Source organism: Staurois parvus, unplaced genomic scaffold (assembly GCF_062004578.1).
Source record: "Staurois parvus isolate SC_StPar_1 unplaced genomic scaffold, SC_StPar_1.0 ptg000298l, whole genome shotgun sequence".
NCBI lineage: Eukaryota > Metazoa > Chordata > Amphibia > Anura > Ranidae > Staurois > Staurois parvus.
Window position 1 is genome coordinate 2,933,497 of NW_028318094.1, and position 12,300 is coordinate 2,945,796.

The 12,300-nt window shown below is 39.0% G+C and overlaps 1 protein-coding gene across 1 annotated transcript in view; it reads right to left on the reverse strand.

The window, feature by feature from the left end:
- Positions 1-10,814, reverse strand: part of NMUR2 (neuromedin U receptor 2) — a 53,466-nt gene extending 42,652 nt beyond the window's left edge. Inside the window, exon 1 of the mRNA XM_089682809.1 lies at positions 9,610-10,814. Coding sequence (XP_089538935.1) covers positions 9,610-10,335 — 726 coding nt within the window. The 5' untranslated portion in view covers positions 10,336-10,814. The remainder of the gene's footprint in view (positions 1-9,609) is intronic.
- Between the last annotated feature and the right edge of the window lie 1,486 nt (positions 10,815-12,300).

Consider the following 12,300-nt stretch of genomic DNA (forward strand, 5'->3'; position numbering starts at 1 on the left):
TTTCCACATAGGGGTTCACAACGTGCAAAGATTACATTTCACGTGTAGAATTGATGCATTTTGAGAATCATTCTTCAGGAGTACATGTGACAGAATCTGTACATTGGAACCCACTCCTAATCTTTAATAAAGAAATATCAGCCAATGGGGTATACAAACTCATTCACATCAATCCAGCCTGGGTTTGTTTTTAAGATTCTTATCAAGAGCCTCCTCTTTGGAATACATGTACTTTGACTACTTTGACTACCGTGCTGTTTTTATGGTGATATCTTTACATTGGGTCTGGATGGTTCCCCTTTGGGAAGTTGGTCCATCTATTTTAAGATTATGTGTACAAGACCTTTGGCTCTTTACTGAATGTACCTGAATTTCCCACTTGAGAGGCAATGGTTTCATTGTGGCTTACTCATTTTCACCTCTATGGGCAACATGCACATGCTGTGAATTCCAGTCTACCTACCCTACTGGCTAATATTACTCCATTAAAGATTAGGAGTGGGTTCCAGTGTACTGATTCTGTCACATGTTCCCTCGGAAGAAGGATTCTCAAAATGCAAATGTGAATTATAATCGGAATTGTAATCAGGATCTTTGCATGTTGTGAACCCCTATGTGGAGAGTCATTTTTATTGTTGTGTAATAGATTTTCATTAGTACATAAAAAAGTTATTTTTTTTACGGTACTCAGTTTCTCTACTATATGTCCACACCAAGTCCATGACTACATATTCTGTTCACAGTTGTACAGTACATGATTTGCTGGGATGTAGACATAATGCGCACACAGTCTGGGTTTCACTCCCGCTATAGTTAATTTAAATTATTGTTATCTATAAAATAAAATGTGTCAATGATTAAAAAAAGATCCTGTCATTGGTCTCTTAATATAATAATATTATGCTGATTGCTGAAACCTATTCAGCTAAATCTACGATGAGGAGCTGCTTTCATGGTGCAGTGATGCTTTTTTACTTGGCTGTTTTATAACCGCTAACCAGATGTCTGCAAACTAATGTGATTTGTGTTATCTTGTTAACAACAGCTGAGTGCAAAACATTGACTAAATTCTATTATATAAGATATAGTTCTTCCACCAGGCAGTGTTTCAGGCAATTCACCGTGGATGTTATAAGCAGAGAGATTTATATAACACTCCAAGGCTCTAGTCTAAAACATATTTTGAATATAAATTTTACCAGTTGCTTTTCCAGCCACTTCAAAAGGCTTGCTTCTTTCCTTACTGGTGATAGGTTGACTATAGTAAGAGGGCGATACATAGACAATGAAATTGTTACAGGCCTATCTATGAATTCCTAACCAATGGGGTACCATTCATGCCATTGTAATTGTCTGAATGTGTTTCTGCTGTTGTCTATACACCAGTAAAAGTGTGGCCATTCATTGAATAGGCTGAATACGAAGGGATCTATCACTGCGGTGCAGAGTACGCACTGGTACAATGGTGGCGAGTGCTGAGGCATGGGTTGATACAGTGGCTACTGAAGTGGAAGCAAGTGGGAACAGTGAGGGTTAAGCACAGTGGTAAGACTGAGGACTTTTGTGCAGGCGTAGTGTGCGGGAGGAGGATTGAAGATAGATGTGATAGTCAGATCTTGGGGGGAAAGTGGGTTATTTTGATGGAGCAGTGATGGGGAGTTTTCAGTCTTGGGATGAAAAGAGAAGTGCAGGCACATTTGTGAGGGGGGAGAAGGGAGTGCTGACACAGTGGTGGTAGGGAAGATGGTGGTGTGGGAATGAGTGGGGCCTCTGTGAGACACTGTCAGCTGGAATTGCAGATGTTTTCTATATATATTTATCATTCTAAGAGGTTTTTCAAGGTTTTTACCTTCTATTGCTAGCTGCTCTACTGTACAGATCTAGCGCTCGTTTTATTTAGATATTTGTCTGGAATTGCAGATGTAGTCATCTCCACCAGCAGCAGAGTTTGGAGGGGATGGGGGGGTGGCATTGTGAGCAGCCAGAACAAAGAATATAGTGCCTTTGTAAGCCACAGAGAAGTTGGGGGGTAGGGAGGTGGTGTGATCTGAAGTTAGAAGGCCATGTGCCATTTCAACACAGACTCACCTGCTGCAGGGACCACCTTGGACTTGTTTTCCACTGGGTATGTCTGTAGTGGATGGTGCTGGTCTACATTTAAACGATCGACACCATGGTGCATAAATAGTAACAACACAATGATATTTTTTTCCTGCTGCTACTGGTGCCATTTTGACTTATCACAAAAACTCTACACTACCCCAATGCGGACATGGAATGATTGACAGTGCTGTTGATCTTTTTTAGGGCTCATTCACACTATGCGCATTCCTGTGTGATTCACATGCAGTTCTTTGCAGTGAGATGTCAGCATATTCATTTTGAATGGGCTGAAATCATACCACACCAAAAGTATTGCATGCACTACTTTTGGAAATGCACTACTTTTGTATTATGCGATCCAGTTCTGGCAAAAGCAATGCGTTCGTGATCAACGTTTGGGGTGTTGCTAACATTGCATTGATGCCTGCTGCAGAACGCAAGGATAGTGCATTCTGAATGTGGTGCGGGAAACCCGCATGGAAGGTATGCCTTCCCTACAGCATTCTATTGCAAATGGGCCCTTAACCTGCAGCAATCTTTGCAGATACAGGAAATTAGCTCCTGTCACAGGAAGTGTCCTGTCATTGATAACTTAACCAATTCAATACCGGACAATTTTACACCTTCCTGCACAGGCCAGTTTTCAGGTTTCAGAGCTCTCACATTTTGAATGACAATTGCGCGGTCATACAACATTGTACCCAAACTAAAATTTTATCATTTTCTTCACACAACTAGAGTTTTCTTTTGGTGGTATTTAATCACTGCTGGGGATTTTCTTTTTTGCTAAATTATCAAAAAAAGACCGAAAACTTTGAAAAAAAAACAACATTTTTCTTTGTTTCTGTTATAAAAGTTTGCAAACAAATAGTTGTTCTTCATAAATTTAGTCCAAGATGTATTCTACTACATGTCTTAGGTGAAAATAACCCAAATTAGGATGTATTTTTTAGTTTGTAGGAAAGTTATAGAGTTCACAAACTATGGTATAGATCTGAATATTGATCAATCCTGAAGTACTTGCAGCCAATCTAATTTCTTGAGGTCCAAGAATGTCAGAATAGTACAGATATCCCCCAAATGACCCCTTTTTGCAAAGTAGACAGTCCGATGTACTTCATAAGAGGCATGGCGAGTTTTTTGAAGTTGTATTTTTTTTGTCATAATTTTTTGGAAAATTAAAAAAATTAGTTTCACTATTTTTTTTTTTACATATTGTCACCAGTGCAGTACAGCATCATCATATAACTGGCATGGCGGTGATCAGGGACACTGACTGGTGACAGTATGAAAAAAAACAAATATATATATATATATATATATATATTATTTTTATTATTTGTTATTAAATTTTTTTTTCTTTTTTTAAGATTTTTTTTTCATATTTCACTATGACCAAAGTAGTACAATGTTACCATAGTAACATTATATTACTTTGGGGAAGTGATCAGTATTTTTTTTGTTTTTTTTACACAATTTGCTTATAGCAAAGAATTACTTTGCTATAAGCAAGCATTTACCTGAATGACATTGATTCATTCAGGGGTTTTTTTGGTTTTTTTTTTGTGCTTAGCTGTGATTTGGCCATGTGCATGTGAGTAGCTGTGACCATTCACAGCTAGACACTAGTATACAATGGATTGCATGAATGAAGCCATACATTGTATACAACTGTCATGTGACCTGCTGTGATTGGTCACAGCAGGTCACATGGTACCGGCAACGGGGGCCGATACTCCGAGGTACACGGCCGGTGACAGATCGTGCCGCTGCGCCGCTCTGCAGGAGCGCAATCTGCGCATGTACGGGAGGACGGCATAAGGCGTCCACCCGGAACGCTGATGACATTTGCCGCCCGCCATTCGACCATAGGGCAGGCGGCAAATGGTTAAACTATAGGAACGATTTTGTTGTGATACCATATATTTATGTTTTATTTTATTTATTCATTTTATTTATTTAATTTTTTTATGGTCTTATAATCACTGCACTTGTCACAGTGTGATATATTTAATCCCACATTCAGGAATTCACAGATTTTTTTCACTATTTTTCGGCTAATTTGTGGTCACTATTAATATTAATGTATTTATTGATCCCACATTCAGGGATGCACTTTTTATGTTGATTATTATTATCACTGCACTTGTCACAATTATGTGATATATTTGATCCCATATTCAGGGATTCACTATTTTTCACAAATTTTGGCTAATTTACAGCCTTTGTGGGCACCATTACTTTTAGTGTGAGTATTGATCCCACATTTAGGAATTCACCTTTTATGTTTATTATAGTTCATAAATATTGAAGTCCCATCAGGACTTTTTTTATTATCTACATATTATCTATTAAATTATTGTTCCACTGTGGATCACTTAGCGGATCAGCTCACTTTATGACGTGAAAGAATGGCTTGTTGTATTCACTGAACTGCACCAGTGGCATTTATTAGTCACTTATAAGCTTTGTATGAGTCATTTTGGATGATTCAAACTGTTTTTATGTGCATTCTATTCTATTTGACGTATTTATTGTACATCATTTATTGGTTTATTTCATCTATTTTTGGGATAAGACAGTGAGGGAGTAGTGTAGTGTTGAGGTAGCGCTGCACCAATTCACTTTATATTTTCCACATTGATAACTTATTTGTGGCTCCTACATGTTACATGATCTACTGGGATGCAAGAGAGAGACACAAATAGGATATTAACTAGGGGAGACTTCCCGTGTTGGGAGCAGGTTGCTAGTAAGTGTGGAAATTGCTGCTGCACTGTCACTAAATTCTGGGTCCTGTTTCCTATACATAAACACTGGGTTCCACTGCACACACACAGGCAGCAAGACATAGAAGACACATTGGCTACAGGTGGCAAGCTGAATGCTTATGAATTTGGTGCCAAAACTGAGTATTTCTATAGCTGAGATAGGAGGAATGTGTGTTAGATCAGCGCAGTGAGAAGGATGTGAAAAGCATGACAAAATGTCGAGAAAATGCTGTGTAGAAGTTTCCTTATTCTATTAATTCATACCTCCCAACTTTTGAATTGGACAATAAAGAGGCATTTTGAAACGGGGTAGAATGGGAAAGTGGGTGTGACTAGTAGAAAGGTATACTGGCAAACACAAAAGCTCCAACAGTGGAAAAAAAACACATATATATCAAGGGTAGAGATAAGAAGGCCTGGAAAAAAATGGAAAAATTGGAAAAAAAAACATTTTTTCCATTTTTTTCAAAAGCCATTTTTGTTTTTTTCTGGAAAAATTGGAAAAACAAAGTGTGGAATATGTTCTTTTAAAATGATAAATAATATATCTAAGACATGGTATTCAAACTATATAACATGAAGACCTTAATGAAAGATTTCTGAGACTTTATGTAAGGTTCTGTCAGCTGAAGACAAGCAAATACTGGAATACAATTCAAGTAATACTGTACTGCTCAGTGCATTTCTCAGACAAGAGAAATCTGCATTTCTTAAACTACAGATCACTGCAAGGAAAAGGCTCCAATTTAGTTAGCTTGTGGGCTCCATCTTGTACTTCCTACAGTTGGGTTGGCTTCAGAATGTCTGGAATTAATGAGTACATAACACAGAGAGCAGGGGTCAGGGGTGTGTAACACACCGAGTACAGATGTCAAGATTGTGTGATGCAAGGAGTGTAGGGGCCAATATTATATAACGCAAAGATTACTGTACCAAGTACTTTCTCCTCCTCCCTTCTCCCAGCACGAATTATAATTTTGAACATGCATTATCTACTGTACATCAGGCTATAACTAGCGGGAAACTAAAACCTCCTTTTAGTTCTTGTATTCTTTTTTTCTACAATATAGGGATACAGGATTTGTGTGACTGACACATTTTACATAGTTACATAGTTAGTCTGGTTGAAAAAACACAAAAGTCTGTCTAGTTCAACCTAAAAAAAAAAATAAAAAATTATAATCCTTTGCTCACAGTTGATCCAGAGGAAGGCAAAAAAACAGCAAAGCATGATCCAATTTGCCTTTTCAGGGAAAAAAAATCCTTTCTGGTTCCCCAACAGGCAATTGGATATTCCCTGGATCAACTTTACCTATAAATGTTAGTATCCAGTTATATTATGTATATCTACAAAAGAATCCAGGCCATTTTTAAAGCAATCCACTGAGCTGGCCAGAACCAACTTTTGAGGGAATCTATTCCACATTTTTACAGCTCTTGCTGTGAAGAAAGTTTTCAGTATTCAGAGATTAAATCTCTTTTCCTCCAGATGTAAAGGGTGCCCCCTCATCGGCTGTGATGACCTCAGGGTGAATAACTCTACACCGAGTTCACTATATGAACCACGGATGTATTTATACATGTTGATCATATCCCACTTAATCTCCTCTTCTCAAGAGAGAATAAATTCAGTTCCTCTAATCTTTCCTCATTGCTGAGCTCCTTCATGCTTCTTATCAGTTTGGTTTCCCTTCTCTGCACTTTCTCCAGTTCCCCAATGTTCTTTTTTGTGAATTGGTTCCCCAAAACTTAACTGCATGTTCCAGATGAGGTCTTACTAATGATTTGTACCGGGGTAATATGATATCTCTCTCTCTGGAGTCTATACCTCTTTTAATACAAGAGAGGATTTTGCTCACTTTAGAAACCGCAGCTTGGCATTGCATGCCATTATTAAGCTTGTGATCTACCAGAACTCCCAGATCCTTCTCCACCATTGATTCCCCCAGCTGTACCCCCCCTAGTATGTATGATGCATGCATATTCTTAGCCCCCAAGTGCAGAACCTTACATTTATCAACATTAAACCTCATTTGCCACATAGTTGCCCAATTAAACAGTGCATTGAGGTCGGCTTGTAAATTGGAGACATCCTGTAAGGACCCTATTCCACTGCACAGCTTGGTGTCATCTGCAAAGACTGAAATGGGATTTTTAATCCCAGACCCTATATTGTTTATAAATATATTAAAAAGTAAGAGTCCCAACACTGAACCTTGGGGTACACCACTGACAACCCTAGACCATTCAGAGTATGAATCATTAACCACTACTCTCTGAATTTTTTTTAAATATACAGCTAGGTAGATCACAGTGTTGAAGGATAAATTGCTAGTGTACTTGTTTAGAGCATTGGAGTATGTGCATACCCAATGGCTGCAATCTCATATAAACTTTAGCATATTATGATAATTTCAAAAGTTTTCTTCAACCCCTTCCCGCCGACGTCACACAAATATGTGGCCTCACAGAAATGGGCTTTTTTCCACGGGGCCGCATATTTGTGTACCTGTCTTTGTGCTGGGAGCATGCCGCACAGCATGCTCCCAGCCAGGGGCGGACTGACCATTGGGAAACTCGGGCACTGCCCGAGTGCCCAGGGTCATTAGGGGGCCCCATGAGATGTCCCTGGTACCTTTCATAGGCTTTTTTAGGTGTGGTTTGAGTGTGGGCAAGGACACAGGGGCCCCATGATCCCCTATTGCCCGGGGGCCCCATGAGTTGTCAGTCCGCCCCTGCTTCCAGCACAAAGACTGGGGTGTCACGGAGAGCCCCAGGACCTGTCCTAACAATCGGGACCCGGGACTCCTGATTCTGGGTCACATGATCGCTGTGATAGCCTCTGATTGGCTATCACAGTAATCAGTCACTGTACAGCCCGCCCCCTTGTTTTTTTTTCTTTATGAATGGAGGAGAGAGATACAATGTATCTCTCTCTCTCCTTGCATAGAGTGGTAACAAACCTGTTGAAAATAAATACATAAATAAATATAAAAAAATACAATATAGAAAAAATACCTAGGTCAAGGTTTGATCTAGTGCAGTGCCAGGGTTGGTGTTTGGGTCAAGGTCAGGGTCAAAGGTCAATGGTCAGGGTCAAAGGTCAGGATGTTTTTTTTAATTGTTATCAGTGTCAGTTAGTGTCAGTGTGTTTTAGGTACAAAACAACAAAATATGCACTATTGTTTCTGGGCTGTACTGTGGGTACAAACAACAAATAACATACACATATATGGTATCACTGCAATCGTCAAGAGCTGGAAAATTTATTTTGGGTTGATTTTTGGTGGTAGGTTATGGTAGTAACAAGAAACACACAGCTAAATTAAAAAATATATATATTTTTTACTGTTTTGAGCTAGTTTTCGTTTGATAATGGAAAAAAATCAGGCAATATCCTTTACCATTTACCACCAACTATAAGCCCAATTTGTCCTAAAAAAACAAGGTATAAACCACCTGGATGTACAACGTAGCTGTGATGATATCTACAGTTTTACTAACACATGTCAAAGTTGCAAGATTGTGTTTAGGTGTTAGGATTTGTTTTACCTTTGGGCATGAAGGACTTAACATGTTCAAATCTGCAGCTTTCATTAAAATAGCACCTGATCATCCTGCCTTGAAGGTCCTTTTTAAGGCCCTTACTGTTATAGGGTTTACAAATTCTGTCTCCAAATTTTACTCCTAAATTTTCATTGCTTTATATGGACTTCCAATAGTGACTACGAGTGGACATTCCAATGTGCATTACGCAGGCATGGTCTGAGAAACGTCATATGGCCATTGCTTGAGTGCATGTAGGCAGGAAGTGGATGCAAACAGTTTTTGGGAGATAAGCAGTACTTAGATGTAATATATGAAAAAAGGTAAGAACAAGTATTTTATTTTTAAAAAATAACAATTGTTTACAATACACAGTGCTTTAGCAACTAAATGTTCTTCCTTTAGGGTTTTACACCTACTTTAAAATTTAGTCTTTTTAAATGCTAATCAGTAGGGTGAGTTTAGAATGTTAGTATTCTTCACATTTGCTTCTTGGTCATGATATTCACCATTAAAAAAGTCAGTCACCTCATGCTTCTGGTTACTATTCCCCTTCAGTTTCTCAGCATAGATGTGATAACACTGACACTTAATGCAGACAGAGTTTGTGGAGGAACCCTGAAACTAAAAGTTCTTGACAAGCAATGATACAACGCATGAATGAGGACACAGAAGCACAGCAAGCTAAACTTTGAATTAGATGATTAATAACAGAATTCTTATAAAAGTTAGCGTTAATTCACACAAAACTGATATTTTAGGTTTAGGTGGAGCTTACTGAACTGAATCAACTGCTATCATGTTGCATGCTTTGGAGACTCTAGTCATTTGTTCTGCCTTCAACAGTCCCTGATTCTTTCCCTTCCCACTTTGTATTTTGGATGTTCTCATTCAACTTTGGTGTTCCCATTCCTACTGTGGTATTTTTATAATGTAAAATAAACAAGTTACAGCATGTAGAGAATGACTCCCTAATCATGATCATGGCAGATGGGTAGATTTAGGAACTCAATAGTAGAGCACTTACCAACTGAGTCCTTGAGAGATGTAAGAAACTGTTAGAGGTTTACCTTTCCAGCCTCTAGCAATAAATTAACTAATAGTTTTGGATGGAATAATTTTTTATACATGAAAATAAATACAATTATGGTATATGCTTAAACATGTAAATAGATGTCATCCAACTTACTTTGATACCCATCAGGCAGTAGAGGACACTGATGACTCCCATTGGAAGCACGTAGAACAGCAATGATGTTACTTGGATGATACAGTTATAGATCCACAAGGGTTGGACAACAGTGCACATAGCAGAATCTGGTACAAGACTTCCATTGGGGAAGTACTTCACTTCGATGCCATGAGTGCTAGTATTGGGGATAGAGAAAAGAATGGAGAAGATCCAAAGTGTAATGAGGATTCTAAGGGCCCTCCTTCGGGTACTTTTGAGCTTGGCTTGAAAAGGATGGATAATGGCCACGTACCTCTCCACACTGACCGTTGTTACGCTAAGGATGGAGGCAAAACACACAGTCTCAAACAGCACAGTCTTAAAATAACAACCCCAAGTACCAAAGAGAAAAGGGTAGTTACTCCACATCTCATATACTTCAAGAGGCATTCCAAGGAGCAGAACAAGAAGGTCAGAAACTGAAAGACTAAACAGGTAATAGTTTGTCGGAGTCCTCATGTTGTGGTGCTTCAGGATTACCAAACACACCAACATGTTTCCGCTGACCCCCACCAAGAAAATCAGAGTGTATACAAGAGTTATGGGGAGCGATAAATGACTGCGCTTTGGGCCATAAAAATATGCCAGATACTCTTCTGTGCTGTTTAGGTATCTCAAGAGAGGGTCATCAGATGGAAGAAAATGTCCTGGTAATGTGAAACTGGCATTCTGCTGCTCATCCATTGCTCCAATGTTAAGACACAATCAGGATTTACTTAATTTGTATGTCAAAAAAACAGAAACTGTCTAAATACTAGTGAGAATGCAGCTGGTCTGTCAACAAGATCCAGCCATAACAAAGCACAATTGCAATTTTACAAATGAAGCACTATAAATAATAGATCAATAATACTAGATCAAGGCATACATGGTTTTATCAAATAAAAATGTAGAATTTTAAATAACTAAAGACACAAAGAAATAAAATATCACTAAAACATAAAGATGTACATAAGGTTAGTATAAAATGAAGACACAACGAATGATGTAGCATAAATAAGAGAAAAATACTCAACTAGGTGTCAAGAAGCTAAAAATAGTAATAAGTAATCTGAATTCTGTTTAAATACTGCTTCAGGAGCTCCTCTTCAAGCACTTTCCAAGGGACTCAAGTCCATTCAATAGGGGAGAAAACTGCTCAAGTCTCAGTTTGTGCTGCTGTGTGATACTGTACACCAGTTGCCTTTCAAAGATCTCTCTTTTAAGTGAAAAACTCTCCTCCCCTGAAAGATGCTGATTGGATGGCCAAAATTATTCAACATTTCTAACAATGACTTCAAGCTGCATTCAGCACGAGTCTGAGATGAAAAGGTTCTTGCTGCTCGTCACTGGTGCTTTCACGGTCGCTGATACTGTGTGCAGGTTGATATGGCTAAAGGGTTAATTCCTAGGACACAGCATTACATCTATTCTACCAGATATAAATGGGAATGTTATGTGTTCTGGATGTCCATAACAGAGGAATACAGCCATGAAAACTGTCCAGGGTAAATTGCATTTGCCACTGTGTTAGCTGGTAAGGTTGAAAATTCAATTTGAAATGAACATCTAACACCTGTTACACAAATGAACCATAAACCAGATTAAATTTGCCATGCATGAGATAAAATAAAATGGTCACTAAACTTAAAGGGAAATTATAGTTTTTTCCATTTTTTTAGATAAATGTGAAAAAGCATATTGAAATTATGATCAAAATTATTTATTTGTTTTAAAAAAATTGTTTTTTTTTGTATAATTTTTAGTTTTATATGTGTATAGCACACCCCCTAACGAGCCGCTGGTGAAATGTATGCTTTTCCTCTAGATTAGCGGACACACAGCCAGGTGCACAGCATTTTATCCACTTTTACTGACTCAAATATAACTGTCTAGGGGGCTTTTGGATGAGGTGAAGGGAGCATGGGATACTCCAACTGCAGAAATGAACTTCTGAGGACTCGTCTCTGTCTCTCTTAGCTGCAGAAAAATTCCCACATGGTTCTCTACTGATTGAAAGATGCCTATCACTTCCTTTAAAGAACTGAGAACTGCATACAGTCACTAAGGCACAGCACTTAGGTCATTTACTCACAATGCCACAGGGTCATCAGCTGCCTCCTTCCGATATCCACTGAGCAATCTTCGGTGAGGGAGACACAGACACTAACACAAAGCAGCTGGACACTCTTCCTCCAGCTTCCACTGGGTACTCTTCAGTGAGCTTTTAGATCCCAAAAAGAAACTCCAGATTAGACTCTGCAAATAGGCCCCTCAGCTTAAGCACCACAATCCAGCAGTCTGCCTTCCTAGACAGGGGTCTCCTTTCAGCAGGACTGGACCCAGGAGCCACACACCTTGCTCCAGACTATTTATGGGTTCTCCAGCCACCCACTACTCACACCTCTCCAGGGATTGGCTGGATCCGCATAAATTCAACCTGCATCCCTTTCCTTATTCCCACTATAATGCTAGAATTGTCTTGAATACATGTAAGCAGGTTAGAACTAGCTAGTTAGGTGCTGCTCTGGTTGAGAGGGTAAGGGTTAATGCCTGCCCAGTTCTTTGTTTTCTGGCAGGATCTTGGGGTCTGACCCACTGCTCCTGTGGATAAAAAAAGGGACAGTGGGCTGAGTCCGAATGGCTCCCCCCACTCGGAGAAGTCTGAGA